Source organism: Palaemon carinicauda, unplaced genomic scaffold (genome assembly GCF_036898095.1).
Source record: "Palaemon carinicauda isolate YSFRI2023 unplaced genomic scaffold, ASM3689809v2 scaffold148, whole genome shotgun sequence".
Classification (NCBI taxonomy): Eukaryota; Metazoa; Arthropoda; class Malacostraca; order Decapoda; family Palaemonidae; genus Palaemon; species Palaemon carinicauda.
The window spans coordinates 223,520-242,500 of record NW_027169014.1 but is presented as its reverse complement, the minus strand read 5'-3'; the positions used below and the strand labels follow the sequence as shown (position 1 = coordinate 242,500).

The 18,981-nt window shown below is 38.7% G+C and overlaps 1 protein-coding gene across 1 annotated transcript in view; it reads left to right on the top strand.

Moving 5' to 3' along the window:
* The window catches only part of LOC137635607 (uncharacterized), a 38,778-nt gene that overhangs the window by 3,552 nt on the left and 16,245 nt on the right, over positions 1 to 18,981 (top strand). The window contains 7 exon segments of the mRNA XM_068368064.1: positions 488 to 6,324; positions 6,326 to 9,563; positions 9,566 to 10,648; positions 11,984 to 12,019; positions 14,417 to 14,602; positions 16,083 to 16,225; positions 18,546 to 18,728. Of these exon segments, the coding sequence (XP_068224165.1) occupies positions 488 to 6,324; positions 6,326 to 9,563; positions 9,566 to 10,648; positions 11,984 to 12,019; positions 14,417 to 14,602; positions 16,083 to 16,225; positions 18,546 to 18,728 (10,706 nt within the window).

Sequence of the window (18,981 nt, the reverse complement as noted above, 5' to 3'; positions counted from 1 at the left end):
TACAAGGGAAATGTTTGATATAAAAATACGATTCCCTTTTTGTATAAACATTTGTCTTAAATTGTATTTTTACTTATTTTCAAAATGATTTCATAAATTCAAATATTAATGGCTGTTCAGAACCATGTATTACATATTACTTGCCTTTTGACTTTAATCTACCCACACCTTTTGAAACTGTATTCATACATTTCTCAGTAATAGATCAAACTTTTATCATTTACTTTATTTTGGTCTCTATTTGCACATCAATGCTAAAGCACCTTAGTTGTCATTCGAATTCACTTGATACTCACTGTTGTCAGTTTTCATCAATTATAGCTTCTCTCAATTCCTTTCATTTTCAAGCAAATTCATTTGATCTTAAATATCCGCATTCATTGTACCTAAATTGAGAATCACTACTCTTTCTAAATTCTTGTACCCAATCTGAGAACCACTACTCTTTTCAAATCCTCCCTACAACAACCTGACTGGTGACCAACAGAGAGAGTGAGAACTGTGCATATTGATGCCACTCCGACGACTGCGTTCACCAATGACCTACCGACTGGACTGTTGAGTTCAACTGTTGGGACCTTCATCAACGATGGAACAACTTCAGAATACGTGACTCTGGTGCATGGCACAACTCAGTCTGGACAGTATAAACAAGTTACATTGACATCATCCCGCGTTTTCTATGCGGTTCCTTCTCGACTGATAGGTGCCCAGCCTCTAGGATTTATATCTTCTGAGGTTCAGACACAATTTAACAATGCAGCCAAGACGCTCTTCACCAACAACTACGTACGGACACACATTGATGGGACTTACGTAGAACTTGTTAACACGGTGACAGATATTCATTCGCCTGTATCCTCCTCTCCAACAGCTGCCTTCAGCTTCCCAGTCCATGGAACCTTTAGTGAAACAACTGGAAATCAAAATGCGAAGTTGGAAGTAAGCTTAATAGATGGTGCCTTGAGTCCTCAACCTGTTGAGAACAAAGTCGTAACACTCATGGGTACGAAAGGACTTTTTATCAAGGACGGAAACTTCCAACCGACGACCTACAACGTCTTCACCGGATCGTACGTCAACGATCACCGAACATACCTATTCTTCTTTGGGAACACAGCGCTGCCTGAAATTTCCGAGACCCATGGTGAGATTCATGCTACCCAGGCATTACCTAAAGAAGTTGTCTTGAAGAAGGGTGGTGACCAAACGAAAATCTTAGTGGATATGGAAAAAGACTTAGAAGTTATAATGCCTTCCAAGCGCCAAACTATTGAATCGACTGTAGCACCAGATATGTTAATGGGTGAAGGTCTTATCAATGGCCACCATATGGAAGGTGTTTTCATCGAGAGCTCTGAGGGTTTTGAGATGCAAGGAGCAAAGAGTGAAAGCTTAGAGACAAGCATGGTTACTATAACTATTGGTCGACCAAACTCTCACACTCGAGCAGTGAAAGCTACCGCTGTATCTGAGCCAGAAGAGGTTACAGTTTTGAGTATGGAAGAGAAGATTAACCTAATGAATGAAAAGGATAACGAAATAGATGGGTCTATCCAGCTTGCAAGAAGAGCACGTTTGACCGGAGATGAGATCATCGCAGATTTGAAACCGTCGCATCCTCATAATATGAACTTGCCAACGTTTACTATTAAAGGGGAAGGTGAAACCCTTGAAAAAGTTATTGGAATAAACAAAAATGTTGTGAAAACTGTAGAAACTACTGTTAATGAGAGAACATCCGAACATAGTGAACGAGATGGGAAATCACTGGATGATATCCGTGCTAGATTCAACCTTGAGAATGGAGAGTCGGATTCTGATCTCCCTACCGTCACTTATGTTGGTTTTGCAGACTTTACAACTATCATAGCTGATACTGTTGTGGTGTTTACACCTCGCTCACACTCTGCTAACAAAATCCTGAAATCTGAAGTAACCAAAACAAAGAGCTCACACCAGAAGACTGATATCGTTTCTTCATCGACCATATCCCCAACCTTAAGTACTCTTGCACCTAGACTGGTTCCCTCAACAAATAGCAACGAAGACTTTGTTTTTGACACCCACACGCTTCACAAAGACACCCACACGCTTCACAAACAAGATCATGAATCTTCTGTCAATACAGATGAAATTACTCCAGAGAAGACAAGTGATACTTATTCCACAATTGTTACTCACCGATACAATTCTATTGACCCTTACCCAACAGGACTTGTATCATCAATTGGTGGTACAATTGTAAACGATGATATGACTACTCTACTCACAACATATGTGTATGGAACTTACATCAATGGCCAATATGCACAAGTTGTTGAGAGTACGTCAAGCATATTCTATCTCGTTTCTCGCTCGGCAACGACAGACATTCATGCTTCAAAACCAGTAGATTTTATTTTCAGTACAAGTCAAGAGTTCTTTGAGCCCACAACTGAATTTTATGACTACTACGATTATGAAAATGGTGTAACCGAGGATTTAGTTCCTGTTGTGGAAGATATCATTGACAATAATATTGGTCGGAGTGTTGCTTCTAGCCCAGGTCAACAAATGATCGTTGATACAAACGATAAGAAAATCGAGCCCGATGAGCCTGTTACCACACAACCATTAGAAGACCACTCAATTTCTGTATACACATCTTACATCACGTATTTCAAGGATGGTAAGACAACAGTATCAACTGCTTATGAATCTTCAACAGTGTATTTCCCATTCTTTGAAACTCACACCCCAACAGTACCATTAAGTACCACAGAGGAAATCACATCTTCTGACCCTGTTCATTCAACTTATTTGACTACTTTCACTTATTATACCACTCTTTTTGTCGACGGGGTAACAAAAGTATCCAGCCGTTTACAGGTCTACACAAAGACAGCAGGATTTGCAGAAATAACGCCAACAACGTCGTTGGTGTCCCTTACCACTTCATCATTGGCAGAAGATCTTTCTGTTATTGAGAGCATCCCATATGATGATTATGAATTCACTACAGAATCATTAACTGAGTCCTTCACTGAATCTATTTCGGAATCCATGTCTGAATCATCAACTGATTCTTCAGCTCAGGATGTAACTGAACCTCCGGGTGTGCCTCTTGACTCCTCACTTGTTCCTGATGAAGAAGTCAATGCTGTATTTTACCCACGTACTTATTATACAACATTTACTTACTTCACAACTTATTACCGATCGGAAACATCTACAATCGTGAGCAGTCTTGAGACTTTGACCAACATAGTAACTGATGTCAGTGATCATGAAGAGCACAAATCTTTAACTCCAATTGTGCCCACTTATCCAGTTACTTACTATACAACTTACACTTACTGGACAACTTTCTATAAAGAAAATGAAACAGTGTCTACAAGCACTGAAAAGACTTTGTCAAGTGTTGCTACTCCATCTGTGAGTAGTGGTCTAAACACTGCAGAAGACTTTATACTTCCAGTGTTCCCTACCACCTCACCAGTAAGCATAATACAGACAACTCCAGCTATAACAACATTCTATACAACCTTTACATACTATACTTCAACGTATTTGCAAAACTCCACTATTGTCAATAGTCGACTGAAAACTAGTACAAATGTTGTAACAGCAACTCCGTCCATTGTACCAGAGGTAGCAGTTACTGAAGATAGAGTAGCTCCTGATGATAAGCCTTTCATTCTAATGGGGCCTAAATCTACAGGACTTTTATCTACCATAAGAGGTAGCACTGTCATTGATGGTACAACAACAGTATTTTCTACAAACATTATTGGCACAATTGTTGATGGGTTATATGCTCAAATCCAATCAACAACAAGTCACATTATTTCTCCAACAACAACTACTCCATTCTTCATATTCCCAGTGACGACTACTGAAAGTACGTCAAGTGATTCACCATTTATATTGCCTTCTTTGTCAGAAGAACCTAGTCTCACACCCACATCAAAGAAAGAAACCCCATTCTTTATATTCCCTACTGCATCTGAAGAAGCCTCTACATCTGCTTCTGAAATAGATTCTCCATTCTTTATATTCCCTACTGCATCTGAAGAAGCTTCTACATCTGCTTCTGAAGCAGATTCTCCATTCTTTATATTCCCTATTGCATCAAAAGAAAGCTCTACATCTGCTTCTGAAACTGACTCCCCATTCTTTATATTCCCTACTGTATCAGAAGAAAGTTCTACATCTGCCTCTGAAACTGACTCCCCATTCTTTATATTCCCTACTCTATCAGAAGAAAGTTCCACATCTGCCTCTGAAGCAGATTCCCCGTTCTTTATATTCCCATCTGTCACAGAAAAAAGTACTCCTGCATCTGAAACTACAACAACCCCTGCTTTCATATTCCCTGTGTTACCAGAGGAAGAAACTCCTGCATCTGCAGTAGAGACAGAAGATCTTTTAATCCCAATAACATTAGAAGATGCTGTCATTGAAACTCGTCCATCATTATTTATTACACCTACACTTGATTCATCAATAAGTGAGACAGCTACAGAACTCTCAGAATCAGAAATTCCAACAGCAACAGAAGCTCTCCCTGAGTTTGAGATCACTACTGATCAGCCAGATGAGGAGGATGGTTTGCTTCCTTCAAGTACGCCAGCCAAACCTCCCGTGCAACCAACTTTCCCTAGTGGAAGCCGATTCCGTCCTCTGAAATCCAGTCGACCTGATATAATAGGTTTTGTTAGACGTTCATCAACGAGGAGTAACCCATCAACAATTACAAGAGATGGAATTACACCCACAATCACTGCAACACCTGCTAGTGGATCTGAAGAAATACTTGTATCATCACCTGCAAAACCATTTAGATTTGGTTTCATAAGCTCCTCTGGATCACGCCCCGGGCCATCTTCTTCATTCCGCTTCCGATTCCAATCATCAAAAGGTGACTTACCAGATTCTTCTGGACCAACTAGTTCCTCAGGGTTTAGAAGGCAAAGTTCCTCAGTATTTAGATTTGCTACAAGCTCTACTAAGCCTTTTGCATTAACAAACACTCTTGAAAGTAACGGGTTTTCAAGTGAATCTGTATTCCCTGGATCTAAGCCAAGCATTTTCCCGTCCAGCATCATACCAAAATCTATAGCCACTTCAGTGCTTGAGTCAGAAGTAGAAGATGAAGAAGATTTCAATAACCCTGCAAGCACATTAAGACCTTTCAGTTTTAGAAGGCCAAATAACCCAAGTGCTGCTGGAACTAGATCCTCCGTTCCATTTGCACTCATTGGTCGTCGTCAACCAAAACCAGCTACTTCTAAAGCAGTACCCGCTGGCAGTCGGTTCCAGGAGGTACTAAATAATCAACCAGAGAAACCTTTTACTCCAGTTATTGAAAGTGAACCTGAAAGCCCAGTAACAGAGGAACCAAAAATTGCTACCCGACCAGCTCGTTTGAGTTTAGAAGAGCGCAGGCAGAATCGTTTCCGACAAAGCAGACCCAACCTATCAAAATTATTCCAAAGAAGAAATCCTCTGAAGAAAGACCTGGAAAATGAAGCAACTGAAGCTGAACCATTATTTGTTGAGATTGATGGCAGGCGATTGACTCAAGATGAGCTAGATGCCATACTTGCTGAAGAGGTTGTGAGTAGAAAGAAACGACAAGCAAGAGAGTTTGGTGCTAGAACTACATCTAGAGGTACTGTAAGAGGTGCAATGCCAAGGGCAAATCCTGATCCCGCCCCAGACCAAGGCAAAAGTCAAACTTCAACTTCAAATGCCAGGAGAAACTCAAGACAAACTTCACGTAGCGTCTCACCGTCATCTCCACGAAACAACGCTAATTCACAGTTCACTTTATCTAATAATCGAGCAAGAGCACCACCACCACCAACACCTAGTGAAGAACCTAACAGGGGAAATTCGCAGCGCAGGTCTACTAGCCGTACCTCTCTCCCTCAACGTCCCGCTGTATCTCGCACACGAAATGCTGTTCCTTTGGGTAATATTCAAGGGCGTGGTTTTCGAAGACCATCAACAGACAATAATTTCCGTGCCAGTAGCAAGTTTGCTCCAACACGACCTACAAGTGGTCCAGTAAGACGTCCTCGACCTTCAAGTAATAGTAATAATAAGAATAATAACAGGGGTCCCACTCGCCGCCCTGCTGCAAATGCAAACCGTAATCGAGGGGCGAATCCAATAGAAACTTTTAGAAACAAACCAACTCCAGAGATTCCAACAGAACCTCCTAAAATCTTCCCGAGTGATGACGGCGGTTTCTTGATCCAAGATGAGCTAACTGTGACGAGGGAAGTTCCAGTAAAAGCTACCATTCCACTAGTAGAAGATGGCCAGACTGTTCAAAAAGGAAGTAATTACTGCCTCTTTCCAAACAGAAATAGTTCAACCCAATCAAATAACCCAAACAGAAATAGACGGCACTGTCAAACTCTTACTAAGTTCCATTGAGGGGCCGAATGATGTCACTCATTATATCATTGAACCAACAGAAACTACCACAGTAACATTCACTAAAACATTTGTTGGTGGGCGCCGAACTTCAGTGGAGAACATTCTGCCTACTACTGCATACAACGTAGTAACTGTTACTAAAAGCAAAGGTGGGAGTGACCTTCAGCAGCTATTGCAACTACTTTTGGGTCAGCAGCAACAACAAAATCCTTTATTAGCTTTATTAGGACAGCAAGCTACAAGTGAGGTGGTCCATACACGGTCTTATGTAACCACAGTTACCAATATGTTATCGACTGTCATTCCCGTCATTTTCCGTGGCAAAACTATTGAGACTACTGTTGTTGATCAGGAAGTTAATGTAATAACTGCAACTGAGCTGAGCACAGAGACAATCTTTGCCCCTGCGAGTGTCTCTCCTTTCCAAAATCCTGGTAATTTAAACCAGTTGTTACCCCTTTTCCTTCAGGGACAACTGCAGCAGCAGACTCCTCAGATTAGACCCACACGAGAGCCATCTATAGATACAAAAACAGTCAGTCCACAGTTACTAGAGCAATTGATAAAACAGCAGCAGCTACAACAACAACAACAACAACAACAGCAACAAACCAATGAAGAACCTCAAAAAATACCCAATAGAGGAAATCCAGAATCAAGGCCTAAACCGGCACCCACACCAGCACCAGTCGACACATCGATTGTAACGCTTTATGTATCTGGCAGAAGGCCCGGAGAGTTTTCAACAATTCTCTCAACGGTTACATTAGGTGACGAAGCTACTCGTATAAAGCGAGGCTCGGTTAACACAAAGAGTGTTCAGGCAACAGTTCTCCCTTATTACATAGAGACAGATAAAGGTCTTTTTCAATTACCTGAAACTTACGATGTAAATGACATGGATTGGTATATCATGTCAGCTATGAATGAGATAGATACTAGTGATATTAATAAAGTCACACCAAGCCTAGAATCCTTCCTTGGAGCTCTAACTTTACAACAAAATAACACACACACTTTCAATACTCATCCTTTTTTATGGGAGGGCACCGCTGAGTTAGCCCCACTCAGGCGGAATGTACGAAGTGCACAAAGGGGCAATGAAGGAGAAAATGCCCAAGATTCAGTTTCTTCTTCTCGAGCACGTAAGATTCACGACGGATCCCCTCAACAGATTATCGATGATGAAAATGTCCGTCCAGTTCTTGGCCAGTTTAATGTCCCTGGACGCAGATTTCAGAGCAGACTGATATCTGATCAAATACAAAACCTTCAGCCTCCAACAACTTACTATACAACATTCACTTATTATACTACTTTAGTAGATGAAATTGGCCAGGAATTTGTTCAAAGTTCAGAAGAAACCATAACTCAGATAGCCACGAATGGAAATGTTCGATTTGATGACTTCACAAAAACTGCTGGAGGTTCTCCAATTAATTCTGAGTTACCACTTCAAACAAAGTTTACTCTTGATGATGCAATCATTCCAGGCAAGCCTCGGCCTGTCCCAGATCCTGTTTTCCCTGAACCCCCTCCACCTTTTGGTCCAATAATAAAGCATTTTGATGAGGTTCAGCCTTTCCAGCCAGTTCCTCAAGCATTTGTACCGGAGGGATTTAGAATTCAGCCTGATGTGGGGATAACCAGAACTGCCCCAGGTAGGAGGGTGCCACAAGATGGCATACCTCATTCACCTCAGTTAATTATCCAACCTGCTAGAGATAGAGAACAGGAGCCAATAGCATCATCGCAAAAACCTCGCCGTATTGTGCTAACTCGAAAACGCCCCGTGCAGACATCGGAAGATGGTCCATCCAGGGTAGTGAAACATAGAAGACCCGTTAACCAGTTTTCTGAAAATACCAAAGAGGATGAAGAGACACTGTTTAATGAAGAGGTAGAAATCAACCGACAAGAAGCACAGGGTCAAGTTTTGGATTTACAAAAGGAAAGTGTGTTAGAGCAGAACATAGAAAATCCAGCCTTAGAAGGAAGAGAAGATCCTCAGGGTGACATTCAAGAAAATGGAACCGGATCCCGGCAGAGGGTACGCATGACTGTTACAAATCGACGTCCCATTTCTCCAGCACCTACTACAGAGTCTGAAGAAACATTACCCGCTTCAACAACATCTGGCGGAAGAAGGAAAGTAGTTGTAACAAGAAGACTTCCTCAGCCTACAGTGACTGCAAGCCGTCTGCACCCGCTAGTAGCTACAGTTAACACTTATTATACAGTTTATTCATATCTATATACTCTTTATGAAGATTCAACTCCATTCTCAGTCTCAACAAGGGAAGTTACAGTTTCCAATGAGATTGAGCCCACAGTTGTATCTGTGCTGCCCAAGTTTCAGACAGGAACTGCTGTAGGTGGATTTTATACCCTTGAGATGGGAGGTGCCACAGCAACTCTTGGAGAGCGTGTTATAGATTCTCTTACAACACAGATTTTCCTTGCATCTGCAACACTAGTTGAACTCTCTCCAGAAGTTATAAGACAAAATACTGAAAATAATAAACAGTTAATGGAAGAGACACTGGATTCAGTTACAGAAAGTTCTACACAACACTCAGGTAGAACATCTTCTCCTCTTCAATCTTCTTTATTTGAAACTGAACTTGATGCTAATACGGATACACCATTTTTAACAACCAGTATTTATAGAGCAACCAAAGCTAGAGGTCAAGTATCTCAGAGACAAAATGCAGGCTTACCTTCAGCAGTTGAAACAACTGCAGTAGACGAAACTTCAGCAGAAGATGTAAGGCCAACTGCATCACGAGCAGGTGTAAGAAGCAGAAGCCGGGGCACAGTTAGGTTTGATGATTCTCGTCATAAGAGTAGGTTTACCATTACTAAACGGCGGCCTATTTCCCCAACAACGCTTGAACCAGCATTCATCTCAACATTGAAATCAGTTGATCCTGTGACACCAAGAGCTCCTGTGACACCAAGAGCTCCTGTGACACCAAGAGCTCCTGTTCGCTCTAGGGGGCGGATTCCACCACAGCACAGCGTAAGGGATCCCTCGGGTCTGGAAAATGCTGAAGTAGAAGAAACACCAGACCTTCAAAGGGGATTTGGTTTCCATGAGGAAGAAGAGATAACACATTCAGAAATACTTCCCCGGATGTTCCAGTAGATGAGCTCACTCAGCATGAGAAGACAACACTACCTGATTCTTCTGTACCACAAACTGATGATTCTCAAACAGCTTCCTTGCCAGTTGATGAAGCCTCTCCTTTAGATTCTCTAGACACCAAGGAAGCCGTCTTTGATGACACCACAACTGACAGCCTTCCAGAAGAGCTTCATGAGCCTTCTCCAACACCAACTCGTCCCACTAGACCTCCTCGAACATCATTGCGTCGAGATGATATACCTATCATTCGGCGACCAGGAGCAGATAGACCTCAACGGCCACGAACGTTTGTCACGCAAGCAGTTCTGACTGCTTCATTCTCTGATGTAAAACAACCTCCTATTACATCTTCAAAAGAAGAGCTTGTAACTACGGAGACTTTGCCTGTAGAAGATTTAACAGAATCTACCACTCCTACTGATGATTATTATGACGACTATTATTATTACGATGAGGATTATTATGGAGATGAACCTGAAGATACTACAACACCTAATGATGAAATATTGTCAGAGACCCTGAGTGAAAATATTGATGAATCATCATCCATTCCCTCAAAAACTGGTCTTAAGTTCGTACGACCAACACAGCTAACAATAACTTCAAGTTCGTTTGACATCATAGAAGCTTTAAAACGGGAGCGCACTTATACTCAGATTGTGGCGCCAACTCGAACAGATGAGGCCAGCTCTCGAAGACACACACGAACACAAGCGGAAACTGCAACAGATGTTCCATTGCCATCAAACGCTGTCTACAGTACTTATGCAACCACAACACTTCTCCCAATACTTGGCGGCGAACACTCGATAACTCTCACCATATTGACATCTACCTTAGTCACCCTTGCCGACGAGCAAGTTCATCTTATAACCGATTCACCAGAGTTGTTCAACCCAGCTCTGGTCACTGGCACCGTGGGCTCACCCTCTCTGTCTGTCCCTTCAATACTTGCACCTTCCATCACTTCTGAGTTGGGTGATACACAGGCAGCAATTATAACACCTACCATCCCAATACCTGATGGAGAAGAGCTTTCTCCTACAGTAGAATCTCAGTCTTCCAGAGGTAAGTTGCACGTAAAGGTTATACGTCTTACACTTAATAGAAACCTAACCTCAGCTTCATCACCAAATGTCTCAGTATTACTAACATATATACAGTTTACTTCCTGTTGCTTTGTACTTCTGTGTAACTGTGTAATGCTCTCAACATTCGTTTTGACTGAGAAATAACTGATACTTAACATGTAACAGCCTCGTGTTCTCTGCCTTGTTATGTGTCCAAATAAAGCAAAAAGATTCTAAACTTTCTAATAACATTACAGAAATTATCTCTAATTCCACTTTATTGTAATGTTTATTTAAAACTTAAAATTTTAAAAACGTTAACTTATATCCGTTTTGCTTTATTTAAAACATTGGAGTTTTTCGTTTAATGCAAATGAATCCTTACTAACTTCATTCCTAGATTGCTAGCCATTCCATCACCTATACAATACAGGGTATTAAATGCAGATTATTTATTCTACCCACAATCAATGATTAGATAGATGAGTGATAGCTATGTGAATTCATGAATGTATTATTGAATAAAAATCTTTGCTTATAATTTCAACCCAAACTTTTTTTAAAAGATATAATCAACTTCAATTTATTGCATTTACATGAAATGGAAGGGCTTACAACTTTAAGGAATAACTTTTCTCGTTCTTGCATGATTCAATGTTATTTATAAACAAACATAACCCAGTATTGTTCTTCTTCTTTCCTGTGTCCTTGTCTAACCTGTCTTGTGCAACGAATGGTTCTCAGCGAACCGCTTTATACCTCGCTTTATTTGTCGATTTTAACCTCTAATGCGATTGTTATTTTGTTTTGCGAGGAACGTCTCTTTTTAGCTTCTTACCATCAAAGTTTCTACCAATCAGCTAATGGGGGGAAAAGTTGAAGTTTCTCTTGCTTTTGATGTCATTTGTACATGCCCCAGTACATAAAAATGTTACCAAATCTGATGGGAAGAAGCTGCAGGTCGTTTTTAAATAGTAGGGTGTACACTTTAAGTGTTCTAATCAAGTGAATGTGCATGTTTACCATATTTTTATAACAATAACCAGTACATTAAAAGTAATGTATATATACATATAGATTAATTAATGCATTAAGACTAACCTCCTAACTAATTATGATCAATATATATTTCCTAAAAATACATTTAGCTTGTAAACTCAAAGAGTCTTCCATGGAAATTAAAAATGATATAAACAGTCGAATATCAAAACTAGGTGAAGTTTTCAAACTTATGCTGAAATCTTGTCAGTCTTTTTTCTTCAATGTTGAATTCTATAGATGAAGTATGATGAATAATCCTTGTTAATAAAATATATTGCATATATTTTCGCAGCTTTTGGATTCCTCCCAGACTCATCCATTGATCAAGGTAAGATATCATTGCCCTCCTAACCTCCATAATTTAGGGAAAATTATCTTTATGTATACTAAAACCAATTTAGATATTTGTAGACAGCTTCATTGTGGGAAGTTACTGAAAAAAAAACCCGTTGAAAGGAATCAATTTGTTCAATTAATTTGCAAATATTAGGAAATATTTTAAATTTTCCAGTAATCTATTATTTGCGTTTGAATTTGTTTAGAACTGACATGGCTAACGTGCCACGACCCTTCATTCTCTGTGCGTGGTCTCCTGATTCCCTGAAGTGGCACTCAGGCCTCAGTGTAGCCCATCATTGCTTGCAGGAGACCAAGAGATCTTCTGGAAGTTTCAGAAGCATTTGTTAATTTTCTATATGGTATGAGCATTCCTCACTTCAAGCAGTATCAGTAAATTATTTACACCTTTTCTACCGTCGGTTTGTTCCTCAAAATGAGAATCTATGTAACTTTAAATATAATCAGTAACTATCTATCGCTTAGATAACGTAAACATAATTTTCAGTGATATATAAAAAACAAAGTTAATTGAAGTCACTATTAAAAGAGGTACAGGTCTTAAAACATGGCATCCTAGGTCAGTTTAAGTAAGCGAGGGGAGCAGCCCAATGAGTAAGGACGGGCCAAAAAACAAAGTTAATTGAAGTAACTATTAAAAGAGGTACAGGTCTTAAAACATGGCATCCTAGGTCAGTTTAAGTAAGCGAGGGGAGCAGCCCAATGAGTAAGGACGCGGCGTCCTAGGTTAGGTTAGGCTGCAAGCGAGATGTTTCGCCGTTTATTATAGATAGCGAACAGATGGAGATTTACCCGTAGAATCACCCTATCAGTCCATGTACCTCACTTCATTAGATGATATTGTAACCATAATGAAGTCAAAACGAAATGTAAATTTTATCTTAATATCTGAAGAATATTTTGACCGTACTGTAACACGGAGTTAGGGTTATTCATATGTAAGTATTGTGTTAAATATTAGAAATTTGCTGAGACCATATTACATTATCACATGTCATTCTCATTACATCAGTTTGCCCAAAACTAACATTAAGTTTCATTTTATGAATTAATGATTTTTCAGTGCATGAAAGCAGAATAATTTAAAAGTTTTATCTGCTTATTCATTAACAGAAACAGTGGCCATTAACTGAAATTTAATAGTACTATAATTTGATAAGATTACTGTAGAATATAATCTGTTGATTGTTTAATATAACTCCTGATCACAGTCATTTCTAGACCAAAGTTCTGAAGAGTAACCCCACCACCACCAGCATGCCAAGCTAGAGTGAACTTTGTGGCCACAAAATCCACTAATGCCCCCCCCCCCCTTCCCCATCCTCCTCCCCCAACCAAATGTTTCAAAATATCAACTGAAGTTTCTAACCCTGTATTTTGCATATTGCATAATCCATTGCATCGTCTCATATACTAGAGAGTGGGTTATGGAAGATAATGCAACCCTGTAATGAGCTTATTTTAGTTAATATCTTAAGAATTGCTATTTATGTGATGGCGTTTTGTGAACATGAGGAAGCAGCTCTCTTCAGCATAGTCAGATTAAGCTTCCATTCTCAGAAAGGTCTGTTGGACTTCCCAATCCCCAAACCACACCATTTCACTTGTCGTTGTTGTTGAATCTGTCCTTCTTTCCGTGGAACACAAAACGTCATCATTAGAAAGCTGGAATGATCACTGTTGAGATGTTCTGGCCAGACTTCGCCTCTATATCTCGTTGACAGAGAATTTATACACATCGTTTACCGTCTTCGTTTACGTGATGCTCCTTGACTACTAAAGCTACATTGTATAAGAACAAAATTATAAGATCCGTAGACTATAGTCCACTGTTGATTGCACCGTATTCGTATTGACTCGAGGAAAATAAAAATGGTTTATTCTTTTCTCTAAACCAAAATCTGTTATTCCAAAATTTTATTTTAGTTATTATAGATTTCATATTTATTCAGATAAGAATATTTTTAATTCCTCTGTTCTAAGTAATAGAAAGTTCTGGAAATTGGGAAAAGATACCACTGATAATTTCCTTGTCAGAAAAAAAAATAATGAAATGTGTTTTGTTTTAAATCAACAAGAAAGAGGCGAATTCTATCTAAGGCTAAAATGTCTCCTTATCAAACGAGGTCAGACTGCACTTTTTACAACTGAAGTGGGGTCACTGAAGAAATATAGAGACTTCTTTGGGGTTCCAAATATTAAGGAAAATAGAACTCCTTGTGTATAAATGTCATGAAGATACTACGGTACAAAACAAATGAACAAGAATAAGTGAAAAGGTCAGTCTGCTCCTCACGCGATAACTCTAGCTTCATTTGGTTTGGGCGTTGGAATGCAAAAAGCAAAGAGAGTCTCCTTGGTCATGCAGGCTCCTCTGGTCTTGGATCGGGTCGGGCAGTGGTAGGACAACCCGGGTCAAACCAGGTCAGCTCTTTGCAGTCCAGCCAGGCAGAGCCTGGTGACCAGCACCGCCTAGGAGCCCGCTTCAGTGTCGGCGCCAGGCATAATTTAGCCACTAAAGTCATGAGTAACGGAGTCGAGGTTATTGTCGCCGGTAAGTTCTGGAGGACAGGGCTTGTTGGGTTGGCCGTTGCAAAGACCTAACCCTTCCCTTGCTGCCACATTTCTTTTCACGTTCCGATTAGTTGTAAGATGAAGACGATATTACGCACGTTTGTTTTCTAGTATCCTTCGCTATCACTATCTCCGAATAATCTCTGGACCAATAAGCCATCTTTTTTCTTAAATTCCTAAAAACTGAAGTTACCTATGTCAGTATGATGGCAGTATATCAAACAAACTAGAACATTCCATATATCCACTCAAGCACCAATATTGGCTACTAGAGAACTGACTTGTGTGACACTGTCTGAGAGAATGGATATGAAAGACTGTATGTTTACTTTCAAATTAGATTCACCCAACTCTTACCATTTTTGAAAAAGTAGGCACATGAAAGCCAGGTAAAAATTGATACCACCAAAGGTAGTTTAGAAAATTGAGAATATACAGTAGACTTGAAATAGGGCTTTATATATCACATGAGAGTTATCAATATTCCTGAGCACTTATATTGGACTAGGTTTTCACAGCACACTAGCTGAAAGCAATCAATTACAAAAGCACCAGAAGCACCGTATCTACTAGAAAGCACTATTTATGGTTTTATGTGAATATAAGGGGAAAAAAGTAGGATTATTTGAATAAGACCCCCTCACAATTTTTCAAAAATCGAATATCAGAATACCCTGCTTGTTGAGTAGACAAATGTTACTATATATAGAAATATATATACATATACTGTATATATCTGTGAATATTGATAGATAGATACCCTGACAGATGTATAGACTAATGAATAGATAGTATAGAATTGTTGAGAACTGTAAAGTTCTACCCTTCAATTGGACAATAGGCCTAGGACAAAATATAGGTATAAGATATGTATGTATGTGTATATATGTATAAAAAATAGAATTATTCAATATGCAATATCTAAATACTATGAAGTAAGTAATATTTTATTGCAATGTGTAGTACATGTAAAGTCTATGAAAGATCTTCATAGTGATTATTGAGTAGAAAGTAAGTAATTGTAGAGACAGAGATTACTATTCTGGATGTGCAAAAATATAAGTGTTGTTATTGTTCTCAAGAACAATCAAAAGTAGTTATTTTTTGCTTCATCATTTGCACCAGTTTATTCACTTTTTCATTGCACTAACAGTAGCTCAAATATTTGTATTGATTTAACACGTAATCATTGCTTTTACTAACAATGCATATGTTGCTTGACACACTGTAGAATTTTGTAATGCTACATTCACTCAATTTTGTTTTATATATATAAATATATATATGTAAACACCTGCACAAATTGCACATTAGTTTTGGTGCCTCACAGTAATGACTGACTGCCCAATTTTACAGTCTCGTGTGAGCTGTTTTCGTCCCCATTTCCAACGCGCGTATTTCACTCCAAAGTACCGCACTAACGACACTCCTCTTCTTGTCTTTTCCTCTGGGAATTTTAGGAGATAAGAGGGCATCCACACTCCCACCCGAGCAAGTGATCACGAACAATCTGGATAAGTTCCGCCGGCCAATCACTCTCCCGCCGTCAACCCTCTCCGATCAAATGCTGCTCTTCTCGTCGTCTGAACCAGATCATCCTCAAGTAAGGGATTACTGTATATATATATATATATATATATATATATATATATATATATATATATATATATATATATATATGTGTGTGTGTAGATAAATAGATAGATAGATAGATAGAAAGATAGATAGATACATGTATATAATGTATGTATATATATATATATATATATATATATATATATATATATATATAAATTATTTTCCACCATTTACTTTACTATTTTTACACTTTATTTCCTTTTCCAATTGCACTTTTTGGATGATAACAATGATAATTAAATTATGATAATTATTTTGATAATACATTGACAATAAAAGTTTCTACTGAGATGTAAAGAACCTGAATAGTGTTAAATTAGTTGCTTTCAGAATTGAAGTTATCTAGCTTGCTACTAATCCACATGACAGTACTAACAATCTTATGGCTGGATGTTAGTCAAAATATCTTCTATATATTAATTCTGACATAAGATATTACCTCTTTCACCTCATATCTATCACGTACACAAAGATACTTATAATTGCTTAATTGCTCAAGTACATACAAGATAATTTATTTATTTCAACTTACTTTAAATGGAAAACATTGGCTTTATGAGAAATTATAATGAAGTATGAGGAAATAAGCCATTATTTCATATTGAACCCTTGATTGGAATCATTCTTGACTTATTCTACATTAGATTGGCTTAGTTTTTCAGCCATACTTCCAATCAAAACGGATTTCGTTAGAATACAAACACACAAGAGGATTGAAAACTTTTCTGAGTATTTTCTTATATCTTAATTAGCTCCAAACTGAACTGCTATCTTTGAAATACACTTTTCAGCCTTAATTAACCTCAAATTTAGGTATATATAAGTGCACATGCAGACAATTGTAATATTCCCTTCGTATCGATACTTAATTACTAAACCTTACTAACTAACCCTTACTGACAGGTGGAAGTAGATCCCAGATTCTTCGATACCAAGAAGGCTTATCAAAATTCAATTAAAGAACTGCATAGTCTACCTAATCCTAGATCCCAGATCCACAGAGGACATCCAGATGACAGAAATAAGAACGGTACAATAAAAGATCCTTTAGAGCAAAAAGTTGTCCGGAGTGGTGAGTTGAGTAAGCTTCCAGGCGAAGGTCACTCGGAAAGGCTCCGCTCTGGAAAGCGAGCTTCTAGAGATTCTGAAATGGTTCCGACCTCTGTTGGTCCCAAAGTTTACTTTGTCCTAAAAGAAAATCGTTTGAAAGACATCGAGGAGCCGAGTCGCAAGGCTAGGAGGCAGTGGCCAGAGAATTTACACCAAATAAACAATACCAAAGTCTTATCGTATTTAATCAGAAATTACCAGACTACGACAACTTACCTAATCCGACTGGTGGGGTCAGGAGACAAGACCCATCTTGTGACAAAGGCTAATTATGTGACTTATGATCTAGGTCGCCTCGTTCATCCATTTACGCCCAGTGTCACTGCAGAGGTAAAAAGATAAGAGGTCATACTTGTATTCGTTCAGTAGCCTGCACTTTTGTCACCATAAATGATGCCAACATACTGTGTTAAAGAATACCTTTTAAACATCTGGAGTGAATATCTACAGAAACTCTTATTTTGACCCATCGCGCATCTTGATTGGGTTGCAGTAATTTCTTATGGATGTGGCCTATCACATCTAGTAGCTATGCACTCAGGACATCTAGAAAGTCCATAAATAATTAAATAAATAAATAATTCAATAAACATCTCAACCTAAACAAATGGAAACCTTAAACTCCTAAACAACCTTAGATTTTTTACTCCACGGGTAGAAATATCAAGAAACGGTTGTTTTTATGGTTATTTGTTGAACCAATGCAACCGAAAGTTTCACAGTTATTACATTCACCATCTTATAATGATTCCTTCTTTAACTTTTTAGTAAGCTCTAAATAAAAAAAAAGAATCACTAAGTAGGCAATGCACTTAAAAATCACTGACTGATTGTTGTCCTCTAAGTAGCTTCCATGCACACTCAGAAAGCACAAAGGCACTTAGACAGCAGCTGTCTCCACACTTTACCTTTTAGATATGAAACAACGATGTATAAATGTTGATAAATTCTTTAAACATTCCCAACAAAACTAGCAAAACTTCAAGTACAGTTGACATATAAGACACAGGAGAGGATAAGAAAACTTTATGTAATCAAGTTAAACAGAGCCTGTGCTTGAATTTCCAAATGATAGAGCACATCAGAATGAACTTTCAATCAATTTTCCAAAACAGACTCTAGGGGTCATCTAAATTTACCGCTTTATAATTAATTTCCTTCTTGCTTTTCACCAGGTAACACAAGTTACGGGAGGCGATGATGGACTCCACCAGACCAATACGTACTTCACTACTTATACCTACTATAATACGTTGCTCGCCGCCAACAAGCCCTTCGTAATTACAAGCAAGCAGACGGTCGAGAATATAGTGACAGTGCCCATTCCCGATAACGGAAACTTTATCGAACGCACTGAGGTGAGGGATATTGCTGTGCATATACATTCATAATTTTCTGTGTTTAGCTGGTTAATTTGAATGTATCTGATTGTATACATGTGTTTTTTCTTTTAATCGTTGTGGTACTGAAGATTGAACATATAATTTAGCAGGTGAATTATGAAATTTATAAGCTGAACTACTAAAAACAGAGACAATTAGCAAAATATAATAAATAGAAGGACAATGAGAAAATATCATCTGAGCTGTTAAAGTAGTTTAATCAACCGAA